Here is a 25,255-nt window from a genome sequence, read left to right as displayed (position 1 = left end):
AATTGCATATTACTTTCACCAGGAACATAACGAACTGCATAATGTGATGAGAGGGACTATAGCCCCCAAATTGCTAATTGTTACACATTAACCCATTAATTATTTTAAAAAAATTCAAATAAATACCTATTTACTACCAAGTATTTATAAATTTAATTCGTACCATATTATAGTCATATTCTAATAATTTACAGACGGAGAGCCCATGTATTGCTAAACTGTACTTCAATAATCATAACCTTTTTTAAGAAAAAAAATTCGTATCCTTTATTTTGTTTTTTTATTTTTCAAGAAATTAACCATTCATACCCTTTTAGTAAAGTTTAACATTAAATAAAATCGCCCTTTTACCTTAATTTCTATAATTATGTACACCAAAAGGGTATAATAATTGGTGATAGTTAGGTCAGTTTTATCATTTTATGCACTAATAAAATAAAACATTTTTTTGTCACTCCCAGCTTAGAAAACATATATACATAATTTAAGAACTTACAATAAATTACCACATCACTGCACAACTTCAATGCTGAATTGAATTGATCAAGTTCTTAAACAAACTGTTTTATTATGCTACATATTTATATACACCTACCATAGCATATGAATCTAACCAATTTTCTGTACAAGCATTGAAGTATCATTAACTACTGATCACTGAGATAATCCCAATGCGAGAACGCGATATTGCTGCAGATCGTCATCTTTGAAGGCTTGCAATGAATTTCAGTATTATGAAGTGTAAATCCATGAAGAATTGGCAAAGGTAATCCCTTCATCATGTGAATATTCATATACGGGATGAATATGGTTTCAAGAACAGCGAAAGCTACCGGCTGCAAACAGTTCACCATACTTTGTGAGATTAAACAAACTAATTATGTTGCAGGGAACTTCTGGCGTTTCATTTCCATTTCTGAAAATGCTTATGAAACTCCGACACTATAATTATAATTTATTTTAGTAAAAAATATTGTTTAGCCATTTTTTGTTTTGGCGTTCCTCGTTTCCGTACTACATAATTGACTAATATACAGAAAACTTGAAACTTTTAAAAACATTGCAGAAGATAACAGATTTACTATGAACGAGATAATAACTAACCCGTATTAGATGCATATGCAGGTCCCCGATTTTACTCCACTTATTCGACACGGTAAAGTTTTTTAACTTTAGGATGCCAACTAGCTTGTTGCTCAAAATATGAAGAGAACATGAAGTTTTAACTACCTGCACGAACAAAGAGCACGTATGGAGTATCAAGAACATCGTATTAGTAGCATTCTGCTCCCACGAGATATAGGGCGCATCAGATAATCAAGAAACGGAAAAGGCGCGAAGTTATATTCAAGCTCTAAACATTCAATTTCAGCGTATGGCCAAAGAGTAGTAAAGGGTAATGGAATTAAAGTAGCAAGAGAACAACATACCAACGATACACATGCAACTGCTATAGCTCCGTTCACATCCAAAACATTGACGGTCACGTCTAAGTAAATGGTGGTGTTGATATTATTATATAGAATTTTTATCTCTGGTGGAGAAGTTAGTGATATGTTAAGTGTCATAAGATCGTTCGGATACTGCTTGTACAGTTGAGGGTATATGAATCTCCATGTCGATGTGTTTAAGACGGATTGATTCGGAAATCTATCCACAGTCCAATGCATATAACCTGCCTGACCGAAAAAATTAGATGAAGAACTGTTAGATTAACTGCTTAACCACAGCACAATAACATTTTTTTAAGATAAGAACTTACATTGAAGTATACAGCTGCAGCTGTATTAAAAACGTCTTCATGTAATGAAATTCGAATCATCTTAGCCGGACATTTTGAGGAACGAGAAGCTTGTATCTTTCCATATTGATCATAAGGAATGAAAACATTGTCCAGCGCGGTGAACAATCCATTGATATCAAATTCAATGGAAGAATTAGTCAGCACAGGATCACCCACAAAAGTAACATTCATTGCAGAAACATGATCTACAGAGTACTGCTTTGGAAGCGAATGCAATCGAGAGTCGAGTTTCGATATCCCTTCTTTGATCTTCTTGGAAATAGCTTTTTCTATTGCAGATGCTATTGGTCCTTCAAAAGCATCTACTATCCTGGAAGATTAAGGATGAGAATTGCAGTAAGATCACATCTTGCTAGGGGTGCGTAAAAACCAAACTACACCGACCGAACCAACAAATTTGGTTCGTTTTGACATTATAAAAAAGTCCAGTTTTCAGTTGTTCGTTTTTGGAAGTAAAACATATCCAATTCATTTTTGGTACAAAACAAAACTGAGCCGAAAACACCAACTGAAACGACTGGTTTGGTTTAATTCAGTTCGAACCGAATGCACACTTATTCTTGAAACAACGGGTTCTCAAAGAAAACCAGATTATAGGAAAAGAATTGCTTACAATTGATAAAGCCAAGATGCTCCACCATCCAACTTGATAGACATATCTTTCACATTACAACCACAGTCCATCAGAGACAACTTAAGAGTTCCATCTTCTTCTCTTAAACTAACAGTAACCCCAACTTCCATATCTTTAACCTTTGCACAATAACAATCATCAATCTCTATACAGTCAATTCAATACCAAAAATCAATGACATAGAAACAAGACAATCAAGCATAATCTTTTAAAGTAAACATCAAGACAACTAATTATGCAGGAACAAGGCGAAACAGTGTTAGTTTAAGGTTTCATTCCTTAAAAATAAATTTCCGTGTCCGAAATGTCAAGTTTCCGACACGTTACTGAAACCGAAAGCCTTGTTGATCGAATGAAGTTTCCGTGCTACTTAGCGTCCAATTGACATGATTTCAATTTTCTATAATTGAAGCTCAATCAATATAGAAACAAGAACACAGCAAACCAAATTCAAAGCAAATAAAGAAAAACCAAACTAAAAAAATACCTGAACAGAAGCAGCTCCACTGCCGGAAATAACCACCACCCAATTCTTGTAAGAATATTTCCAATTCATGGTCAAATCAGCAGTAGCACCTAAAACAGCTAAAGAAATACCATCCTCTCCAGTTTGAACAGAAGCAGAGCCGATGCCAACACTATTTATTCTGATGTCTGAAAGAACAACGTCAACTTTTCCGATAGCTCGGATTTTCTTAGACTTTTCTATATCAGGCAAGTCCAGTGGAATTATGGAAGACACTGCCTTTTTTACTAAAATATCCTTGGCGATACCTTTGTTGGATAAAATAACAGAAATGAACCCTTCATCGGCGGATTGAAGATGGGTGGTGGTGGTGGTGGTATTCGCAGGAGCAAGAATCAATAAAAATGATAAAACCAATAAATTTAAGAAGATACCCATGTAATTAAATCATCCAACGGATCATGAAAATCAATCAAAGCAGAGAGTGAAGAACAAATAAAGGGTTTATTAATGTTTGTTTTGGAGTTTTGTCCATTATTTTGGCATATAGCTTTGACTATTGAAGATACTTCGGCTATAAATAAGAACCACACGTGTGCACTGTGCGTTAACAAAACTTACCTGTGATGTGTTGCTTTGTCTGGATTGAAGCATCTAAGAACAAGATTCTTAGTACATGCCTATGAGTTTAACAAATTAATGTCCTCTTTCTCTACTCATTACAACTTTAGTTTATCTTGTGCTTAAACTTTCAACTAATCTTTTTTATTCCTTAACTTTACGTTTCTAATTTATTCAGTTCCTAAATTTCTATTTTATTAAATTTTTAATTTATCCAGTCCTTGAACTTCCATCTATTGAGGATCTGAAAAAGCAAATTTAGGGATCAGACAAAACCAAATAGAAATCTGAAAAACCAAATTTAGGGACTAGACAAAACCAAATAGAAGTTCAAGGACCATATAAAATAAAAATGTAAAATTCAATGACCAAATAAGATAAAATAGAAGTTCAAAGATCAAATAAACTAAAAACATAAAGTTCAAAAACCTTGGAATGTGTTAATCATTTTTTCTAGAATTTTATATTTCTTTTGTGTTGCATAGATCTTTTGGTAGTTGAATGTCTTCTCTGGGATTGCAATTTTTTTTGGGTATTACGGTTAAATTATAGGGCAAAAGATGCTCTACCAATATCAACGGAAAAACATTGCAAGCAAATTACGCATATGAAAGGAGGTGACAATAAATAATGGCATAGAGTAAGGTATGCAAAATTTGAACCAAACAAATAAATTCAATTCAGTTCAATTTAATATTAAAAGAAAATGATTTTTCAATTGATGACATTGTACAAACTGGACTGACTAGTTTTTTTTTCAGTTCAATTTGATCTTTTTTGTTTTTCTTTTTGAGTATTTTTAATTCGATTAGAATCAAATTGAATGCACACCCTGGCCAAGAGGATAAAGCACAACAAATCTGAGAGCTTACACTTGTTCCGTGTCCACTAAACAATCTTCCATCAAATGAATGCAAACCAAACCCTCTTTTACACCACCCTTTTAATCTATACCCAAATAATGTTTCCATGATTGACTTGGTATACAAGAATACTATCATCAGAGACAATAAATAGCGGCAATGGAAGTGGAAATTCGAAAAAAATCAAACCCGAGAGATCAAAGTAAGGTCCTCCGGGTTGTTTCAAGACTCGATCACTCGGTTATACCACTCTCGAATTCTTCTGCTGTTTGCTCCAGATTTTCTTCACTATCCACACTGTAGTTGTTCTTTGCGATCAATAAGAATTGTATTTGACGATAAAAGGCTTTGACATTGTATCATAAGAAGTAATCAGGTGCCGGTTTTTTGGCTGGTGCGCCTCTTGATTCCTGCACGTAAAAAATAAATCAGGAAATGTTAAATAGAACAGCTAATGCACACATACAAGCCATATACAGTCAGCTTTTTCAAAAAACAGATCATGAAGGAATTTGTGCATTTTTCAGCCACTATAAGATGGCCAATAAGATATATTACCTATCCAGCACAGTAACTAGTTTCAAATAGAGTTCCTAATATTCCAAAATGTTTTGAAAACTGATATTTATGTTGCCATTTCCTAATTAATTAAATTTAGAAAACCTGATTCTTCAAATGAATGGTATTTCATTCAATAAAAAAAAGCCTACTACAAGTCTGCGCAGATTTAGGTTCCCTTCATTTTTTTCTTATTTACCATCAAACTTAAATTTCTCATATTTTTCCCTCCTTTTCAATGTATTTCACTCCAATAATGAAACTTGTATTATTTCTAGCAAATGATCTCAATTTTTAAATTAGAAACTAATCATAGTTGAATATAATTGATGATCATTTGCTTGTAGATATGAAAAAACACTTTATTTTATATAAGAATTAAAACCTATAAATATAATACTCTTGTATTTTTATTATTTACATGTTTCAGTTTTTTATATTTTGGGAAATATCGTTTCCGTTCGCATTTGTACTTCTACCTAGTATATTAGCAATGTGGATAAACTTTCACGCTGCCATGGTTTTGCAGCTTAAAACCATCAGATATCAGAATAATTTTGAAATCATTTCTCAGAATTGTACAAACCTGTGGAGCTGCATCGAAAACACGAAACTTGCTGTTCAAGTTCTCATCCAACTCAAGAATTCCAGCCACATTACCACATCTGCCGCAAATCCAGAGAAACCTTTAGTCTAAAACACTAAAAACAAATACAAGGGAAGAATTGTATATGGTGCATTACCTATAACAGTAGTTTGGAGCCGACCAGACAGTAACTATTTGGTTATTGAACATCCATTTGTATCCTTCCATTACCAATTGATGAGCGCGGCATATATAATCAATATTGTTTGCATGGTTGAAAGATGTGACCACACTGCAGCCAAATAGAAAACCAGCACCACGTGGACTCAAACCCCAACCATCTACAATATCTTCAGGATCAGACCAGAGAAGGTCACACATTGCACCATCATGAGGTACCTCTTGCTTTCTGTCAATAGTTCGGATCTGGCAAGAGAACCCTATAAGTTATTTACTATTTATAACTTCAAAAGATATATGTCAATAATCATGATGCATCATCCTCTAACCTGATCCAATGTTGATATGGCAGGAGAAAGACCACCATGAACGCTAAAAATGCGGTTTTCAATGAGAGCTGATAAACTGTAATCAACCAGGAAGAATATTATTCAGAAGTGTTTAGCTTCTTAGGAATAAATTTAACACACATGGGAAAATAAAGAATAAGAGAAAGAAAATGGATTCGTTTACTAAAATATTAGATAGCATTATTTTCCATTGCAGTAATAATAAAAAAGGCAACATATACAATTTTGAAGCCCAATACTTATCACAGAATTCATTAGTTTCATAAAATAAAAATCATGCAGTATCTATTTATCAAGAATTACTTTAAGAAAATTTTCACCAAACCCATGACATTACATAAGTAAATCGAATATGTCTCCAACCAAACCGCATAAACAAATCAAATCTAGGACACCAGCCAGTTGAATGATATAAATGGTATTTTAAGTGTGATTTCATTAAAGCAGCAAAACTGACTTGTTAACCTTTAAAACTCAAAATCGTACACCAGTCACACTCATCAGACAGTAAGCTTCTCATACAACAGAGAATCTAAATCTAGAAAATGATTTTTTGCCAACATGAGAAAAATAATACATTTTTTACCTATTACAGCCCTCTATCTGGAATTACTAAATTGGTCACCATGCCAATGAATGAAAATCTTTCCATCAACCAAGAGTCATGAGATTAATAAATCACTTACAGTTACTAAATTGCACACATGGTTAACCACATTCCACAAAATTCTCCCAAGCCCATAGTCTTTTACACCATTCAACCTTTAATAACACAAAGGAACCCTGAGTTTTATCCAATCAGCATTGGCATACCTTAAGTAATCAAAAATGTCTGTGCAGTATCTCCAAACATTCACGGAGCCATATTTACGCAGGCATTCATCGTAAAATCCATAAACCTGTATATAAAGTATTAGCTGATTGACACCTCAATGAACAGAAATGTTTATAAGAAAACCAATTAAAATGTAGAACCTGTGTTATCTGGCGGCTCTCATGGTTCCCTCTAATTAGAGTTATTCTATCTGGGTATCTAACCTGTTGGATGCAAATTGTTAGTATAAGACCCAGAATTAGTTCTTGCAGTGATAAGAAACAATGCTAAGCTAACTACATAAAACATCAATAACTGGATGAACAGGAATAGAGGTTTAAAATATAAGATAAACAAATGCTAAAGATATGATATTTAAAAGTCAAGTAAGAAAACGCATAACTAAAGAGCTCATGCCAATGCTTCAAAGAAAGTAACATATTTAAGGTTAACATGAAGACCATATGATAGAATGATAACATGGCGAACTCAGAAACTCGCATAGTTACAATTTATCAGTTTTGGTTCAGTCATCAGTCCTGCATTAAAATAGTGCTCGTTATCAAGTACTCATTATGAAATTCCCCAATTTCCTTCCTTCCTTCTATAATATCATACAACATTTCCTGAAATCAAAAGCTACTTTTTAAGGGAGCTTCCTAACCAGTAACCAGTAACCAGTAACCACCACATGTTAAGTTCAATTCCTTGTAATCTTTCTATTCTATCACTTTCCACAAATCTTTGCAAGACAATCCCAAAAGCCTGGAATATTACCAAGAATTCAACTTGGTCAGTGGATTCAGGTTCCACATCTGCCTATCATTCTCCTATCAGATTAATGATAGTTTTAATGGCTTCCAAAAAGTCTAGAAAGCTAGGAGCAATAACATTTTAACACAGCCATTGGCTTCATACAACATTATCAATGTTGCCAAAAACAATCAAACAACACAATTTTCAGTGCAAACATGAATTGAACGACCATGCTTCTACTACACAAGTTAAATTGAATAATTCAACTAAAAATTGCAAAGAAAACTACATCAATAGCATAATCATCCAGACATAAGAATAGTACCTTAAGAGCAAGTAGAAGCAGAAAAGTCTCGACGGAGTAAAATCCTCGGTCGACAAAATCTCCAAGAAACAAGTAATTAGTCTTAGGGCAATCCCCTCCTACTTTGAAAAGCTCCTTCATATCATAAAACTGCCCATGGATATCTCCACATATCTACTCACAGCAACAAAAACCAAAATTAATATACAGTACAAATTCCAATATTTATTAAACAGTAGCACACAATAAAGAAATTTCTCATAATATGACATATTAAACAAGCCAGAATTCAAGGTTAACCGTTAAATTAGATTGAACCAGCTAAACCTAACAGAATGAGCTCAAAAAAATTGAAAAAAATAAAAGAAAAATTAGAAGCAGAGTAACGGATTGAGAAGATTAACCGTGACGGGAGCATCAACACGTTGAACGTTGCTTTCTTCGACGAGGATTTCCATGGCTTTAAGACACAGAGCTTTCACTTCTGATTCTCTTAATGGCTCGCATTTTTTTAGCTGCTCTATTTGTCTATCTAGGTCTGACATTTTTTTTCTCCCTGAATCAGCAAAAACAAAAACCCTAATTGGAATGAATTTTTACAGAAAAATTGGGGATTTTTGAATCTCGAGATAATGAGTCATCAATAATTAGTATGTGGTATACTGTTTATTTTCCTTTTTTGCTATAGTACCCTTTTATTATCTGATTTTCCATTTATTCCGATTGTATTTATTCTATTTACATTTTCGCCCACAGTTACTGTTATCCTTTGTCTTTTTGCTATGGTGCCCTTCCATTTAGGGATGGCAATGGGGAGGGGATTCCCCATTTCCCGTGGGGACCCGCTCCTAATGGGGCGGGGAATCCCCACCAATTACCCCCATGAATACGGGGATGGGGAAAAATCATTCCCCAATCATGGAGATGGGAAGGGGACGGGGAGTATAATCCCCACCCTATGGGGATCCCCATCCCCGTCCCCATGGGGATCCGATTTATATTTATGTATATTTATATTATATTATAAGTTTTAGTATGTTATTTATAATTTTAAATAATTTAACATAATTTTTTTTATTAGTTTCCATTTAGTTATAAATATATAATATTACAAAAGGTAATAGTATTTTTTATAATGATTTTGTTTTCAAATATCTTATGAAAATAATAAAATTATTTATAAATTATATTTAATTGTACGGGGAACGGGGATCCCCATAGGGATGGGGACGGGGATGATTTTATCTCCGTTAATTAAATGGGGACGGGGATGGGGATGGGGATGGCTTCCCCGTTCCCACCCCGCCCCATTGCCATCCCTACTTCCATTGCCTGTTGTTTCATTTAGTATTTACATTTTCGCCACAGTTCTTTTTGGTTGTTGCTATATTTCCTCTTCTATTATCCAAAATTTGAAACACACTATTTTATTCCTTGCAGAACCATGTACTCAACACATATGATTTTGAAACACATTATTCTGGTTTTTAGCTTGTGGGTGGGTTTATATAAAATAAATTGATACATTTTACCAATTTAACATAACTTTTCAAAATAAAATAATTACATTTATTCTAATGTTTTTTAAAGCTCTTGAAAAGAAACAGAAAATATATTAAAATTGATATTAAATATTAAATATAATATACTGAAAATAATATAATATATTGACAAATATATGTTCACGAGTATTTTTTATACGTTCGGAAAATATGAGAGTTGATATTATTAGATTTATTTCGAAGAATCCAAGCTAAATTGTTAAATTTGATTTATACGAAGCCGGATTATGAAATTAAAGAAGAGACGACCCTTTCTTTGTAAATAATATTCAAATTATTACATGCATTATTAATTTAATTGTTAAACAAAAAAATAATAATTTACAAATGAATCTAGCCCAAATATTTAATCATCCCAACAACAGCAGAATTCTTTTAATAAAAAACCAAGTCTAATCTCAACAAACAACTCTACAAGAAAATACTACTAAATCATAGTAGTATTTTTTTCCACTACTAAATCATATATAATATAGAAATCTAATCTGAAATGGACTTTTTGATCTCAATACCTCCATATTGACCAATTAAACCAAGGTGTCGTTGACTAATTTTAAGTAGTAATGATGTACCAGATATAATGAAGATAAAAGAATCATTTTCATCATATTTAATTATCATTGGATTAAGTGTTACCCATTAATAAATAATTATCTACATGCTTATACAATTGAGGGAATGAAAAAAAACATTTTCATAAATTTTAATTTAAACAAAATATGAATTTAATTTATAAAAATTATTATTAATAGATAACTACTATTATCCATTTTTAATTATTTCTTCAATTTAGATAAATACTACTAATCTTAAAATTTAATTATCATAGATAATTCTCATAAGTTTGTAATTTGTATTAACTATTTATCTATACATTTTCATCGGTTTTTAATTTATATAATTATTTATATAATTTAAAATTATTATTGTTATTATAAAAGTTACTATTTATATAAAAACTCATGATCTTAATTAATGTAAATTATTTATTTAACTTTTAAATTATTGATTTATTTTATTATAAAAATTATTATTATTAGTGCATTTTCACGTGTTTCTAATTTGTAAAAATATATTTTTTAATATATTAACTATTAAAGATAAACTGTAGTAATGAGGCTTAATCATTAAAAAACAATTATAAACTTAATCATTAAAAAATACCTCATTTTTTTTATTTATGACTCCCCTTTCAAAAAAATTAAGTTTGACTTGTTTTCAATATTTAATTTTAATTATAGCCATTTGTTTATATTTAATGAAAAGAATATAAATATGCATTTTTTATTGCTTCGTATTGTTCCAATTTATATTTTTATCATAAAAAATATCAAACAATTGAAAGATATATTTGAGCTTTTCCCCACTTTGATTTAAACAAATGGCTATAATTAAAACTAAAAAAAATAGGCTAAAATTAAAAAAAAAATTAAAAGATGATGTCATATATGAAAAAAGTCAAAAAGATAGTATTTTGAAATGGTTAAGCCGAATAATAATTTATATGATACTATAAATTTTATCAATGTTATATACCCTGGTTAGATTAGTTTAACTTGCAATATAAACTGAATATACCTTGAAAATTTTGAATTAACAATTGAATCCTTCACAATGTATATATTATAATATCACTATTCCAAGGTAAATAACGCAAATATATAGTTGCTTCTTCCCAAGTTTTAAGCATTAAAACGAGTCTAGACAATAAATATACTGATGTATTTAAGATATTGACAGCACAATAGACATTTAGTAAAAGAGAGTAGCAGCAACCCTCAAGAATTATAAGTGCAACATAACACATTTTCTTGACAGTATACTTGTTCTTTACACAATTGCTTAACAGCTCAGCAACTCCACCATCTTCATTTCACTTCACACAGCATCAAATTAAAATAGGCAACGCCAAACACAATGTTCCAACATGAAACAATAATAGAACGGGCCGCTTACACAACATGCCTCGCAAGAAACGACGAGCTATGTTACAAATATTTGATCAGTAAAAATATGATGACAACCAGACCCACAATGCCAAGAACAGCCAACATCATGCACAAGCAGGTGCATCCACCCTTCGTGCGCTTATTCAAAATGGCCAGATTCTTCTGCACTCGCTGTTATAGAAATGCCCATGAAGAATAATAAATGTAAACTCCATTATGAGACATTGGATAAGATCCGGGTGTACAGAAACAAAAGAAAAAGAACAAGTACAAAACAAAAATATATTGCATCACCAGACCACTCAACCCATGGAACAAGCACTGGATTGCCGCTTTCTCTCAGTAACTTTCAGTCATAACTTCAGCAGAGTCACTAAGACTCATCTAGTGATTTGTACCACGGAATACACTGTCTAATTTCCGGAAAGATTATATAATGTTAACTTATAGCACATGATTCACATATGGAGCTAGTAGATCATAATGTGAGATAGTACTGCAATATTGTTTTTCTAGTCGCACTATGGATGGAAGAAATTCCCTAAAACACGAAACAAGTTACCACTAGATGAATAATTTTTCACGCATCTGTTGCATGTATAACAAATAGAATTTGACCACTAATGATGGTGAGGCCAACGTGCATAAGATTTCGAAAGTTACAATGATTAACTTGCCGGCTAGGACCTAATAGGCAGGATAATCTGGATTCGAACATATAAATTTCTATTAGGTTGTGTGTTGGACAGGTTGTCATTTAAAACGAAGGTCTTCAAAGTTGCCATAATAGTTTTATGTAAACTATTTAACAGGATCTGATATTCAAATGTTTCTTTTCCTTTTCTCCCAAACAAGTTTTAATTTTAAATTGTATTAATCAAAATTAAAAAAGCGAATACATCCATTCCTTGGCTTTTAATTTCTCATATCTAATAAAAAAATTGTTCCACTAGCTAGGGAGTCGAAAAAGGAAAAAATCATGTGTGCTAATCTCTTATTGTTCAACTGAAACTTTACCTTAACACTTAACAGCAACCAGGTTATATCCTATTATGTATGCCTCACTATTCTTCTAAATTTACACCTCAAAGATCAAAATTATCAACTAAAACAACAAGATCAAGCTTATTTAATTTCCACAAGTCTCATGCTCAGAGTGCTAGTGACTTTTCTGTCCCAATTTGCTGCCATATTTAGCATTACTGTCCAAGTAAAATAAAGGGCTAGGAAGGAATATGTGTTTATAGAAGGTGAGAGTTTTACCCGTAAGCGGGAGTCGGTAATATCCACATGTTCGTCCAAGTCATCCTGCACAATGAGATAAAAAATCATAGAGCTTTCGCGGTCTAGCAAAATTCAGCTCATTAAGTATGTGTTGCTGGACTAACCAAAGATAAACATGAAAAGCAGGGAAAAGAAAATAAATGTGCATACATATGAAAGTGAAAAGAGAGGGAAAAACATACAATGAGCCTAGTGTGAAGATAAAGTTCCTCATTAACAGCCAATGCAATATGTTTGGTACTTATCACCGTCTCTTCCAACTTCTCAAGGCCCTCATCTTGCTCTGTTACAAAGGCAACAATTATTAGAATCTGTACTTGCAGGTTTCTAAGAGATAGTGCAGCCTGTAAAGTGAATCAACAAAAAATAGCAACTTGCCTCTCATAATTTGTCGTTGAAGACCAACAATGCCATGGTTCTCCAGACCTTCAGTTCTGCGCATGGGATCATCTGCCTTTATTTCTGGACCAAACAAGCTATCCCTGTTGGCAAAGTTCGACATATTCAATGTCGAAGCCATCTGGTTTACTTTTGTTCTCAGATTTGCAACCATATCTTTGCGACGGTTCATCTCTTTCTCTGATCTGTGTATCAAAATGGAAGCACCTAAAAATTTGAGATAATTGCAGTAACTAAAAATCACTTCTGCCACATTGAGCACATAATATGAAGTTATCAAAACAAAACACCTATAATGATAAATAACCAAACGGCAGAAGAGCTAAAAATAAAAATTACCTGTACAATGAAAGGAAAGTATTCTTTTTTAAATTATATGACACGAGTTAAAAGTTAAGACAGATAAAACAGAAGAACCAGTGATATCATGCACACAATAATAAACCATAGTGAATAAGATTTGAGATTCAAGTCCTAATATCTCCACTCCTGGCATAGTTATGCCTGTTCCACTGATAGAACTAACTCAGGACATGAACTTAATCTACTGGTATGAAATTTGGTGGCCGGAATTAAACAGTTCGAGTTAATTAAATTTTACCTAAATGACTGGCGGTGATATATATAAGAATTAACATCACAGCTGAATTTAAGATTATGCATAGGGATCAGATATAGAGATACCACCTAAAGAATAACTCGAGTAACTAGTGGGAGTGAAACAAAACTGTCAAAGCAAAAACGGAGAGTCGATCATGATTTCAGGTTTCCTATGCACAAATCAAAAAAATGCCTAGAGGCGATAACATTGATCACAAAGCAGCAACACCACAAATGTTAGCACAGAAAAAGTATACAGAATCATCGATTAAGAAAAATTGCAGCCAACGAATGAATCACTCACATTTGCTGCTTGCCAGGAAGCCTAGTCAAAAGGGACTGTAAACTATCAAGCCTAGTCCCTAAAATTGTGATCTTTCTCCGAATAGCAGACGCATGACGCTGAGTTTCAGGTCCTGATGCCGGAAAAGAGCTCCGTTCCGAAATCATACCATTAATGTCATCTGAAAGCTTAACAGCTTCATTATATTCCTTCATCCATGGATCCGTCACAGAAGCTGCCATCTTTTTACCCTAAAATTACAACAACAACAAGAATCAACAGTTGCCAATTTACAATATAAATCATACATAAACAATAATAAAGTCATGAATAAAAACCCCAAAACAAAAATTGAAAAATCAATATAAAAAAACCCTAGAATTGAGATTGTTTTCACCATTTAAACATGCCACCATGAACAAAGAATATAAATTAGCAAACATACCAGGTAAAAAAATGAAGAGCTGTTGATAATCGGGATCGGATGATGATTGATCAATCAAAAATACAGAATTGGAAATTAATTGTTTTTGCTTTTTAGTATTTGACCACAATTAGTAAATTATTAAGAATTAGAATCGTGTGAGGACAGGGATTTTGATGATTGATCTAATACGGTGCCGGATCGTGACAAAATTTTATTCTTTTCCTAACTAAAATAAAAAGAATTAATATGGGCTGTGTCTTTTCCTAACTAAAAAAAAAAAGAGAACTCAATAGTCAATACACAGCCACAGAGACACAATCCGGAAGTTATCAGCAAGTCCGACTGATTGTTGCGATAATTTTGCGATCGATCTCGATCTAGTGTTTGAGTTTTTTTTTTTTTTTTTCAAGTTTGATTGTGAATATTAAAGTTTGATTTTGAAAATATTTTGCTCGTGCATTACCCAAATTTACAATTGATAAAATAAAAATAAAAAATAGAAAGGGTCATTTGGGGAAAAAAATTCTAATAAAATATCAAATGTTTACCGTTTTTGTCCGTCATAGTCAAATTTTAAAAAATTGATAGAGTTAGCCTATTTTAACATGTTTATGATCTTTTGTAAGTATTTTTTGAATCGAATCGAATCTTAAGTTCGCTTCGTCAATGTGAATTGCTTGGCAACACCCTTCATCCAATCAAACCCATGATAACCGAATTTAAATTAAATCTCCAAATCGAGTTAATTAATTTTATTATTATAAAATTTATAAATATTAAAATATTTTGGATATTTTCTAATTAACTTATTATAAATTCAAATTAATTTAATTAAACCGGATTTTATTCCGAAATAAAATTCATTCAGAAATTTTTGGCACCGACATCATTCACTCCTCTCGCCGGCTTTTCGCATTTTGATTATTCCTCCTGCCACCACTCTAGCTTTTAAATTATTTATTTTTAAAAATTAAATATTTGTTATCATATTTGACACTTAATTTAAATAAATTTTTAATATTTTTTAAAAAATATTAAAAAGCTAAATTATGTGTCAAAAATAGAAATATTGAAGACTTTTCTTCAAGTAAAAAATCTCAAAAACTATTTAGAAAGTCTAGAAAATAATTTAGCTAATTATTTATTTTGGCCAATTAGTTTCTGAATTTACATGTATTTACGGTTTATGCATTCTACAATTAACCCTAAAAAATCAGATTCACACATTCACCCTCTAATAATTTCAAAAAATTAACTAAAATCACCCATGCAAAATCGATACCACATTTATACATCAATGTTCAATCTAATCTACCAATCAATGTTTACACAAATACACAGTTAGCAGCAACATCATCAATTTAACCCTTTTTATTCATCAGTATTTAACATTTTTGCAAATTTAATTCCTTTTGCGCTTCTCTTAATAACTGTATTCAAGATTTAAAATTGAAGCTAAAAAATTCAAAAAGAATGAGTATAGTTCCCAAGGAAGCAATTGAAGTAGTTGCGCAGAGCATTGGAATCACCAATTTATCTGCAGATGTTGCCTTAGCTCTTGCACCTGATGTTGAGTACAGAGTTCGTGAGATTATGCAGGTTGGTTCACGAATTTTTCTTTTTGTAGTAAAATTAATTGTCTTTATTAATTTTCAGGCTTCAAATATAGTGGGTTTTTGATGGGTTTTGTGTTTGAAGGAAGCTATTAAATGTATGCGCCATTCTAGAAGAACTACTCTCACTGCTGAAGATGTTGATAGTGCTCTTAGTTTGAGAAATGTTGAGGTCAGTGAATTGAATTCTTGCAAAATTTTGTCAATTTTCGTCGAAATTCGTTGTTTCTAAAGCTTTGCAGAATTGATTCTAGCAACCTAGGTAGCACAGACACTTCATTCAATCGATGTGTCCCGGTCAGAAACATTTCGGACACTTGACGTTTCAAACACAAAACTTCATTTTTTACATAGGAAAACTTAAAATAATACGGTTTCGCCATGTCCGTGTATCCCGTTCCCCATGTCCGAGTATTCCGTTTCACCGTGTCCGTGCATGAGCTTTCTGAACAGTGGAGCTGGCCCAGTTTTATTGAATTTCTGATTTTCTTTTTTGAATTTTGTGGCAGCCGGTTTATGGATTTGCATCTGGAGATGCGTTGAGGTTTAAGAGAGCGGCTGGACATAAAGATTTATACTACATTGATGACAAGGATGTTGAGTTTAAAGATGTAAGGAGATTCTAATGTAATGATGTTGAAGTTAAGAAGAATGAACTGTGATTCTTGTAATTTTCATTTTATTGTTTTGATGTTGTGTTTTTAGGTCGTGGAAACTCCTTTACCAAAGGCGCCTCTTGATACATCTGTTTCAGTTCACTGGCTGGCAATAGAAGGTGTTCAGCCTGCAATTCCAGAAAATGCTCCTGTTGAAGGTATGTTGCTATGCTCAGGTTTATTATTTGCAAAATGAGTAAGAGATTGTGTGACTTCTTGCCAATTGGTATGTCATATGCTCCAGATTACAAATTTCAGTATTATTGGTTGTGAATTCTAGTATCACGGTATTCACCGACTTTGTCTGTATTTTGGAAATTTTTAATGAATGTAGATCAGATTTGTATGTTTGATGGCCCACTTGAATTTTGCACTCTTTCTGAATTAAGTACTGTTTAAGTTATACCTTCTACTTCAATGGTGCTGTTTAACCTCGGTAGAGATAAGTCTTAAGGAATGAGAATCAAATAGTAAGCAGCATTGTGTTTGTTTACAGCAATAGCAGTCCCCAGTGATGGTAAAAAGCCTGAATATAAGGAGGATAGTCTTCCTGTTGATGTTAAATTACCTGTCAAGCATGTATTGTCCAGGGAACTTCAGGTAAGTTCTACCAAATATGATCTATGTCTATTTCTGACCCATAATAATGCTTGTATAAACAATTAAATAACAGGATATTTTTATTGTTTCCTTTCAGTTGTACTTTGACAAAATTACAGAGCTTACAATGAGAAAGCCTGATTCTATCCTCTTCAAACAAGCTTTAGTTAGCTTGGCAACAGACTCTGGTCTCCATCCTTTAGTTCCTTATTTCACATACTCAATTGCTGATGAGGTGGTCTTGAAAGCTTTTGATTGCCTGTTTTTCTTGCAGTTTCTTATTTTTTTGGGGGTTTATGTTCTTTGACAATGACTGCAGGTTACAAGGAATTTGAATAATTTTTCAGTCCTGTTTGCTTTGATGCGTGTTGCCCGAAGCCTTCTTCAGAACCCCCACTTACACGTAGAACCCTATGTAAGTTTATTGTAAGCTTAAGTGAATCTAGATACTCATGAGTGCCTAGTCAAGGTATCAGTTGAGTTTTTATATCATACTTCTGTGCTTCCTAAGCCCTTCGCCAACTACCAGCCTACCAGGTTGTTTTAAGACACGAGCTGGTTGGAAAGTGCCTATGCAATAAACTATAATTAAACGGCTCTTTCGTATATCTTCTTATTTTGCTTTTCCTCTTGCTCTCAGCTACACCAACTAATGCCATCTCTCGTTACTTGCGTGGTCGCGAAAAGGTTGGGGAATAGACTGTCTGACAATCATTGGGAGCTAAGAGACTTCTCAGCAAACCTGGTTGCTTTAATATGCAAAAGGCAAGGATTTTGTTTCTGTTTGTTGAATATGCACAACTCAGTCTAGCCCAGGGTCATGAACTTGATTAGCGGTATTCTTTCATAAGTGGAATCTTTCCAATGAAAGGATACTGATTAGACAAATAATTCTTATTCTTGATGAAAAATAATTCAATGTGTAAAGTCTGGTAAATTTTTGAGTTTCTGGTATTGCACAATGTAAATTCTGATTGTTTTTGGAGCTCTTCAAACTTTCTGATCCATCCCATGGTAATTCCCGTGCTTCTGCATTTATATAGGCATTGATGAATACCTGATAGGTGTTGTGCATCTTGTATCTTCCAATTTATGCTTGAGAGAATGGCTTACCTGATCTCTATACTATCTTTTGGTCCATCAGCTTTATGTGCATTCTTAACAGCTTTTGTCTTGCAGATTTGGGCATATTTACCACAATCTTCAGCCACGTGTCACTAGGACTCTACTTCATGCATTCTTGGATCCTTCAAAATCATTCCCTCAACATTATGGTGCAGTAAAAGGATTGGCAGCTTTGGGATCCAATGTGGTATTCCTCTTATCATTTTCTTATAGTCTCATTTTTAGGGGTGGTTATATATACTCCCTCCGTCCCAAATTGATAGGCACTATTTGCATTTTCTTTGTCCCAAATTATAGGCAGTAATTTATTACTTGAATGACTAATTGTCATATATACCCTCATTAATTATAGTTGAATGCTTTGAAAATAACACAAAAGATGCTAAAAGACAAATTTGCTACTATAATAAATGAGGGTAAGTGTGGTATTTGTTTATAAATTTACTCATTTTATCTTGATAAGTACAATTTCTTAAGACTTGTGTTTGTCCTAAACTGCCTATCAATTTGGGACGGAGGGGAGTATGATTTTTGCTCATTCTTCAAATTTTTATTTTTCTGGTTTTCAGATCTTCCTATTTTTTTTTAATTTCTCGCAGGTTCGTCTTCTTATCCTGCCGAATCTAGAGCCATATCTGCTGCTTCTTGAACCAGAAATGCTTCTTGAGAAGCAAAAGAATGAGATGAAGAGACATGAAGCTTGGCGTGTTTATGGAGCCTTGATAGTAAGTCCTTTTTTCCTTTAGATTGATAAACTGTTTGTGTAGTTGGATTTTCTGTTGACATGGCTCTGCTATTACTAACCTACAAAATCCTCAGCTTGCAGCTGGTCTATGCATGCATGATCGGATCAAGAGGTTACCCGGTATACTCATGCCACCGACACATGATGTCTGGAAGAGCAAGGGAAGAGCTGGGATTAAAATGCCAAGTATGATTTCTAATTATTTTCCTTTCTGAGAAATTATAAATAATAAATACTTGTCTTTGCACACAATGGCTGGTTTTACAATCCTGTGTCTGAAATCCAATGCGAATGGTTTCTTCTGTGGGTGGGTGTTCCCGATTCTTCATAGACATCTCTTGTGCATGCGTATGTGCAATATTTTACTTCTGGATGCCGGGATTCTCAATTTTTTTAAAGATCTAACTATCTAAGCCTTGCTCAAGTTCTTTAGGATGTTAAGGGATAGTATCTGATGAGGCGCTGCACCTAACACCAATTGGTTTTGGCATGGAATCAAACATTGTAGAGAAATAACATAAGTCAATAGTGATTCCTTTCTTATACTTTAAAGTTAGAAAGTTGGCATAAGACTGTTTAGCATTCACGTTTATTGCAAGATACAAGGCATTGCGCATATGGTTTGGAGATTGAGCATGTTTATTTGATCTGAATATCATGTGCATCTTTTTTTAGGAAAAACTCATCTTAAAGTCCTTGTATTATACATTTTTTATTTAAATGGTCCTTGAAAATTAATTGAGATTCATCAAGTTCCAGTAATTTTATATTGTCAATTAATCAATTAACAAGTCCCGTCTTAACAAAGATGGAGCGAAATGAAGATATTATAACTTCGAGTTGTTAGTTAACGTCCACAATTTACAAATAAACAACAAAAATAACAATTACACGTCATTGAGAGATTATGCTTTGATTTGATCTTTCATGATGTTAAAATTATGTTGCTGCTGATGATGTGTAAATTAATTCACTAACCATGCGTGGTTGTAATATTTTCATTTTTGTTAAGAGGACTTGATAATTGGAAAAAGAAAGGTACAAGAGGCACCTAATGAATTTCAATTGATTTCTGAGGACTAGATAAACAAAAAAGCGCACATTGCAGGGCCTTGTGATGGGTTTTACCATTCTGTTATTAGTTTTGTTTATTTTAATGCTCCGACTATATTGCAGACATAGTTTTACCCTTTTTAAGATAGTACTAAATTGCATTATGTATTCCTGATCCCTTCTTCAATTTATTGTTTGTCCTTGCTTACGATTAAATGAAGATAAAAGAAAAGCAAGCACAGACAATCTAATGCAGCAACCACCACTCAAAAAACTAGCAACTGACGGTCCAATTGGTGTAATCCCAATGAACTCGATGCACGTCGATATGCAAGGGGCAACCGGTAAATATCAAACAGCTGTGGGGGCTTCTGGCATGAACATATCATCAATGTCTCGACAGTTATCTAGCGAGAACATGTCCGGAAGGGATATGGGTCAAGGAGTGTCGAAACGATCAGCTGGTCTTGCGCAGGCTTGGAAAGAGGACATGGATGCAGGACTATTGTTGGCATCTTTAAACGAACTATTCGGCGAAAGTATGCTCTGCTTCACTCCCAAGCCTGAGTTGTCTTTTTTCTTGTAATTAGTTCAGACTAACAATTTTTGTTATGATATCTTTGTATATTATTTGCTAAATTGTTTTCTCATTATTTTAGAATAGTCTGTAGTATATCGTAAAGAAAGGTGTACAATGGATTCGAAGATAGTATAACAATCTTGAGTTACAACTCCATTAAGACTGCTATATTAATATCATGCCTTCCTCAAATTTTAGTACCCTGTTAAACTTTTTATTAATCAAATCTACAAAATATTTTAAGGGTGGCCGCTCCTGCTGCCTATTGAAAAACAGAACTATTCGAATATTCTATTCATTTGTTACAATTTTTAAGAATTTCATTTCAATTTGGTTCTTAACTTTAGAAAACTGAAATATCAGTTTTTTTTGAAGTAGCTAAAATGTATAATAGCTACCAAACTAAAATTTATCCCTCTAATTTGATTTGGTTTCTATTTTTTTGGAAAAACCAAATGATTTATAGAGAACTCACTTCTTAACCGAACTGATTTATCCCTCTAATTTGATTTGGTTTCTATTTTTTTGGAAAAACCAAATGATTTATAGAGAACTCACTTCTTAACCGAACTGAAAACCAATGCATACCCCTACTTAAAAGTTGTTGCATGAATGAACATCAGAACGAGAATGATGCAGAAACCAGTTTGCAGATATATTACCCCCATGGTTTTAGCAATGGAATGCAGAGTGTAATGTTTAAGCTGGAACAAAACTGAATGATACGATTTGAAATTCACAATAATACACAGGGCAATTGCAGGAGGAGAAATTACTCACACCTCTACTTCTCTACTCAAATCAGTAAAACAGAAATGGAGTTACAAAAAAATCAAAATAATTATCAAAAGAAGAGCCTTCTTGGAGGTGGCGACGATCTAGAAGGCACCGTGGAAGGTGAGGTTGAGGACTTCAGATTGCTCTCTTGGCTTCCTGCCATTCTCTCCAGAAGTTTGGCAGCCTTGGGATCTGCTAGAAGTATCTTCTGAAATGATTGCGAAAAGCCAGTTGCAATAATGGTTACATGAATCTCTCCGTTATATCGGTCATCCACAACAGCCCCGAATATTATGTTAGCAGATGGATCCGCTAAGCTTGTAACGACCTGGAAAGTTTATGAGCATATGCAAATATCAATACAAGTATGGAAACAAGAACGGAAAATAACGACAGAGAGATACAAGGCTCAACAACTACAGAATAGTTTCACTTGTTTTAGATGCTTGAAAAGCAAGAATAGTAATATAATGTTTTCCTTTAAGCTTCAGGTTATGGTCATTCATTTTCTCAATGACTTCAAAGACGTAGAACAAGTTTGATGTGATGTATTTCATTTTCCACGAGGAAGTCTATGAACCAAAAGGCATTGAAAAATACCTGGGACACTCTGTTCACTTCCTGCAATGTTATGTCTTTCCCTCCTGTGATGTTATAAACTACTCCAGTTGCTGACTGAATTGATGAACCGATCAGGGGAGCCAAGGTTGCTTGTTCAGCTGCTTCTTCAGCACGATTTTTGCTAGAGGAAACTCCAACTCCGAGCATTGCTGTACCAGAATCCTTCATGACAGCTTTTACATCTGCAAAATCCACATTAACCAGTCCAGGTATCTGCAAAACAAGAGAATGGTGATTTACAATTTGAGCTGAAAAGGTTCAGTTTGTATAGACTGTAATTAGGATGAACTCGTGAAAAGAACCATAGCTGCCAAAACATAGACAAAAGAAATTGTCGCCTTAGACAACATACAACATTCCTTTCCTGATTGAAAGAGAAGGGTAAAACAGGGCGTGGCCCTTGTATGCATGAAACATGAGAAGAAGTTTAAATCATTTCCAGCAATGAGGAATGGGGCTACTCTGGAAGAAGACGTAATAATAACTAGTCATGAAAATGGCAGAAACTAAATAACAAAAGATTAACTGATATTGTCATAGTCCACAATTTTTTTTAATTTTTTTTAAAAAGTTACTTCAGATGCCAAAGCATGAAAAAAGTGTACAGTTCAGTGTTCTAACTGTGATAATATCTGAAATTCCTTGCACCCCTTGGCGTAGAACATCATCAGCAAGAAGGAAAGCATCCTGAAGGGGTGTCTGCTCATCAGCAATATCAAGTAGCCGGTCGTTGGGTATCACTATGAGAGTATCGACATTTTTTTGTAATTTCTCGATAGCCTCTAACGCCTGCAAATATGCAACATGGTATAACTTTACTCTGAACAACATAAAAATGTATAAATCAAAAATTATAAATTGCAATAACTCATAAGCTCAAAAGTCTAAGCTCCTAATTCACACTAGACTATATAGCACAAAAACAAATATGCTAAAAAGAGAATCGGAAAAATAATATTTTTTGAAAAGAATAAGTTATAAGCGTTTCAAAAATAAAAACGAAACGCCAAAAGATAGAATTCGATAAGTTTCTGTGCAACATAGACACTAGGGGAAACATTTAGTCATCGAAAATAGCACCTCATACGCTACACGTATACTAATCAACAGTTCCACTAGCGGAACCAAGACTTAACCTCTAGTCCACCTCTACCTCCAGCAGTCCTGGCTTAACCTCCATCCATCCTTGAATTCACTATAAATCCAACCTCATTTTAGTAAAAATTTCCAACGGCAGCCTGAACTAGAGCCTACTCTAGGCTCAAGGTAGATCAGCCACTAAACAGTTCATAAATATATACGTCATGCAAAAGGATTTAATCCGGCAAGCATATTTAAGAGATTTTAGTCTATGAAACCACGAAACGGAGAACACTTAATTAGAAAATAATCTAAAAGTTCCCGAATCTCTATCATTTTCATAGCACTGCACTGAAATTGAACAAACAAACATCTGAGTTTAAAACCAACTATATAGCAAAGCAAGATACTTACATAGCACTAGCAAAACTGAAGCTAACCTGTAGTGATCGCTTACGCCCCTCAAAACTGAAAGGATAAGTAACAACACCAACAGTCAAATATCCAGCATCCTTTGAAATCTGAGCTACAACCGGGGCAGCACCAGAGCCCGTACCTCCACCCATGCCAGCCGTAATGAAAACAAGATCAGAGCCCTTAAGAGCATTCGCAATGGCATCTTTAGACTCCTCAGCCGCCTGCTCCCCCAAAAGCGGGTTCCCACCAGTACCTACAGTCCGCATCAAAGAAAAACCTCATAACACAAAGCATAAAAAAGAAACAGCAACAAAATCAATAACGAGAGACAAACAAACAAACCGACCTAGTCCACGAGTCAAAAGCTCTCCAATCTGAAGCGGGTTCTGAGCAGCAGACTGTACTAATGCTTGAGAATCGGTGTTTATAGCATAAAAATCAACACCCTAATTTCAAAAACGAAAAACAAAAACAGAATTAAAACCCAGTTAGCACGCACATAAAGTTTAAAGCTTGGATGCTAAATTAACATTATGAACCAAAATAAAAATGTGGGTATGGGTTAGAATTACAAAATGTGAACAAAAAAGTAAAGTCGGGTTTTAGATATAAATTACGTGCAAACCACTGCCAATCATGCGATTAACAGCATTGTTACCGCCACCGCCAACGCCAACTACTTTAATTTTGGCAGACTCAACAGAGCTAAAGGAGCAGGAAACAGCACTATAACTGGAAAAATGGCGTTTAGAAACATTACTACGCGTAGTTCTATGGGGAAGAGAGAGCTTTTGATGGTGAAAAGAAGAAGACGATGACGCATTTGGGTTTGATAGAACTTGAATTTGAAGTATTGCCATTTTTTTTCGTTTCTAATTTGGTTGTGTCTAAGTTTTAGAGATTTTATAGTTATTGAGAAAGAAATAGAGAAAGATTGGGAATTTTTGTTTTGTTAGCTGTTATAGTTAGGGTTTTAGAAATTAAAAATCGGATTTTTAATTTTGTCGAGTCATTTTCTGCTTTCTTGCTGCTGCTGTTGCCGCTGGCTGTTGTGGCTTCATATTTCCATCCAAAAAGATTGGGTGGACCATTGATTCTAGCTTTGGCGCTTTAGTTCCCAAACGCTGTCGTTCTGAAGGTATTTTTTAAGGTTTCTTTTTATTGGTTGGTTTTGTATGAATATAAAATGAAGATTATTGTATTATTTGTTATGAATATAATGTGAATATGGTGTATGACAAAATTACCTATCCAATTAGGTGAAAAAAATTTCAACCCTCCATTTTTGACATGTATGTAAATGCATTAATTATATGGTGGGTGAAATTGCCTATAAATAGGTTTCCATCCATGTAAATTTCACAATTGAAAATACTCATCAAAGAAGTAAAATTCCTCCTAAATATTTGCTCTCTTGTTGCATTATTGAGTGATCACTAATTATTAATTAGTTTAGTCTATAAGCATTATCTATATTATCGTTAAGTTTATAACATGTTATCAGCACGATCGTTCTATTAGTTTACGATTCTCTAATCCAAGAAAATT

The 25,255-nt window shown here is 33.6% G+C and overlaps 5 protein-coding genes across 5 annotated transcripts; 1 reads left to right on the top strand and 4 right to left on the bottom strand.

The window, feature by feature from the left end:
• Nucleotides 1–502: 502 nt before the first annotated feature.
• LOC126668072 (putative BPI/LBP family protein At1g04970) lies at nucleotides 503–3,609 on the bottom strand. The gene is made up of 6 exons (XM_050361291.2): nucleotides 2,926–3,609; nucleotides 2,418–2,557; nucleotides 1,763–2,114; nucleotides 1,431–1,679; nucleotides 1,105–1,230; nucleotides 503–836 (listed from the first exon to the last, which is right to left on the bottom strand). The coding sequence occupies exons 1-6, from the start codon at nucleotides 3,340–3,342 to the stop codon at nucleotides 648–650; spliced, it is 1,473 nt and encodes a 490-aa protein (XP_050217248.1). The 5' UTR covers nucleotides 3,343–3,609; the 3' UTR covers nucleotides 503–647.
• Nucleotides 3,610–4,370: 761 nt separating this feature from the next.
• LOC126668073 (serine/threonine-protein phosphatase PP-X isozyme 2) lies at nucleotides 4,371–8,589 on the bottom strand. Its single transcript, XM_050361292.2, has 8 exons — nucleotides 8,341–8,589; nucleotides 7,958–8,110; nucleotides 7,038–7,100; nucleotides 6,876–6,961; nucleotides 6,042–6,117; nucleotides 5,690–5,958; nucleotides 5,533–5,611; nucleotides 4,371–4,798 (listed from the first exon to the last, which is right to left on the bottom strand). Exons 1-8 carry the CDS (start codon nucleotides 8,479–8,481, stop codon nucleotides 4,748–4,750), a joined length of 918 nt encoding a protein of 305 aa, XP_050217249.1. The 5' UTR covers nucleotides 8,482–8,589; the 3' UTR covers nucleotides 4,371–4,747.
• Nucleotides 8,590–11,199: 2,610 nt separating this feature from the next.
• On the bottom strand, nucleotides 11,200–14,719 carry LOC126669486 (syntaxin-52-like). Its single transcript, XM_050362968.2, has 6 exons — nucleotides 14,459–14,719; nucleotides 14,035–14,264; nucleotides 13,110–13,315; nucleotides 12,914–13,014; nucleotides 12,711–12,755; nucleotides 11,200–11,618 (listed from the first exon to the last, which is right to left on the bottom strand). Exons 2-6 carry the CDS (start codon nucleotides 14,253–14,255, stop codon nucleotides 11,487–11,489), a joined length of 705 nt encoding a protein of 234 aa, XP_050218925.1. The 5' UTR covers nucleotides 14,256–14,264; nucleotides 14,459–14,719; the 3' UTR covers nucleotides 11,200–11,486.
• Nucleotides 14,720–15,639: 920 nt separating this feature from the next.
• Nucleotides 15,640–21,012, top strand: LOC126669993 (transcription initiation factor TFIID subunit 6-like). Its single transcript, XM_050363647.2, has 12 exons — nucleotides 15,640–16,039; nucleotides 16,139–16,225; nucleotides 16,563–16,664; nucleotides 16,759–16,867; nucleotides 17,206–17,309; nucleotides 17,407–17,544; nucleotides 17,629–17,724; nucleotides 17,950–18,074; nucleotides 18,489–18,621; nucleotides 19,034–19,159; nucleotides 19,254–19,365; nucleotides 20,454–21,012. The coding sequence occupies exons 1-12, from the start codon at nucleotides 15,914–15,916 to the stop codon at nucleotides 20,816–20,818; spliced, it is 1,623 nt and encodes a 540-aa protein (XP_050219604.1). The 5' UTR covers nucleotides 15,640–15,913; the 3' UTR covers nucleotides 20,819–21,012.
• A 493-nt stretch (nucleotides 21,013–21,505) lies between these two features.
• LOC126669964 (cell division protein FtsZ homolog 1, chloroplastic) lies at nucleotides 21,506–24,764 on the bottom strand. The gene is made up of 6 exons (XM_050363613.2): nucleotides 24,325–24,764; nucleotides 24,054–24,153; nucleotides 23,731–23,960; nucleotides 22,832–22,999; nucleotides 22,190–22,423; nucleotides 21,506–21,917 (listed from the first exon to the last, which is right to left on the bottom strand). Exons 1-6 carry the CDS (start codon nucleotides 24,565–24,567, stop codon nucleotides 21,657–21,659), a joined length of 1,236 nt encoding a protein of 411 aa, XP_050219570.1. The 5' UTR covers nucleotides 24,568–24,764; the 3' UTR covers nucleotides 21,506–21,656.
• Nucleotides 24,765–25,255: the final 491 nt, after the last annotated feature.

This window comes from Mercurialis annua, linkage group LG2, assembly GCF_937616625.2.
Source record: "Mercurialis annua linkage group LG2, ddMerAnnu1.2, whole genome shotgun sequence".
Taxonomy (NCBI): Eukaryota; Viridiplantae; Streptophyta; class Magnoliopsida; order Malpighiales; family Euphorbiaceae; genus Mercurialis; species Mercurialis annua.
The sequence above is the reverse complement of the archived record's forward strand: the minus strand, read 5'-3'. Positions and strand labels throughout refer to the sequence as shown.

Coding starts and splice junctions, on each gene's coding strand:
- LOC126668072 (XM_050361291.2), bottom strand. CDS start 3,342: ATGGGTATCTTCTTAAATTTATTGGTTTTATCATTTTTATTGATTCTT. Junction 1,680..1,762: donor CTGCAGCTGTATACTTCAAT/GTAAGTTCTTAT, acceptor TTTTTCGGTCAG/GCAGGTTATATGCATTGGAC. Junction 837..1,104: donor TGCATATGCATCTAATACGG/GTTAGTTATTAT, acceptor AACTGTTTGCAG/CCGGTAGCTTTCGCTGTTCT.
- LOC126668073 (XM_050361292.2), bottom strand. CDS start 8,481: ATGTCAGACCTAGATAGACAAATAGAGCAGCTAAAAAAATGCGAGCCA. Junction 5,959..6,041: donor CCATATCAACATTGGATCAG/GTTAGAGGATGA, acceptor TTCTCTTGCCAG/ATCCGAACTATTGACAGAAA. Junction 5,612..5,689: donor GCTCCAAACTACTGTTATAG/GTAATGCACCAT, acceptor GATTTGCGGCAG/ATGTGGTAATGTGGCTGGAA.
- LOC126669486 (XM_050362968.2), bottom strand. CDS start 14,255: ATGGCAGCTTCTGTGACGGATCCATGGATGAAGGAATATAATGAAGCT. Junction 13,316..14,034: donor CTTCCTGGCAAGCAGCAAAT/GTGAGTGATTCA, acceptor TTTGATACACAG/ATCAGAGAAAGAGATGAACC. Junction 13,015..13,109: donor TCAACGACAAATTATGAGAG/GCAAGTTGCTAT, acceptor CCTTTGTAACAG/AGCAAGATGAGGGCCTTGAG.
- LOC126669993 (XM_050363647.2), top strand. CDS start 15,914: ATGAGTATAGTTCCCAAGGAAGCAATTGAAGTAGTTGCGCAGAGCATT. Junction 16,665..16,758: donor AGGATGTTGAGTTTAAAGAT/GTAAGGAGATTC, acceptor TTGTGTTTTTAG/GTCGTGGAAACTCCTTTACC. Junction 19,160..19,253: donor GTGTTTATGGAGCCTTGATA/GTAAGTCCTTTT, acceptor CAAAATCCTCAG/CTTGCAGCTGGTCTATGCAT.
- LOC126669964 (XM_050363613.2), bottom strand. CDS start 24,567: ATGGCAATACTTCAAATTCAAGTTCTATCAAACCCAAATGCGTCATCG. Junction 24,154..24,324: donor TGATTGGCAGTGGTTTGCAC/GTAATTTATATC, acceptor TTTTGAAATTAG/GGTGTTGATTTTTATGCTAT. Junction 22,424..22,831: donor GAATTTCAGATATTATCACA/GTTAGAACACTG, acceptor CTTGTTTTGCAG/ATACCTGGACTGGTTAATGT.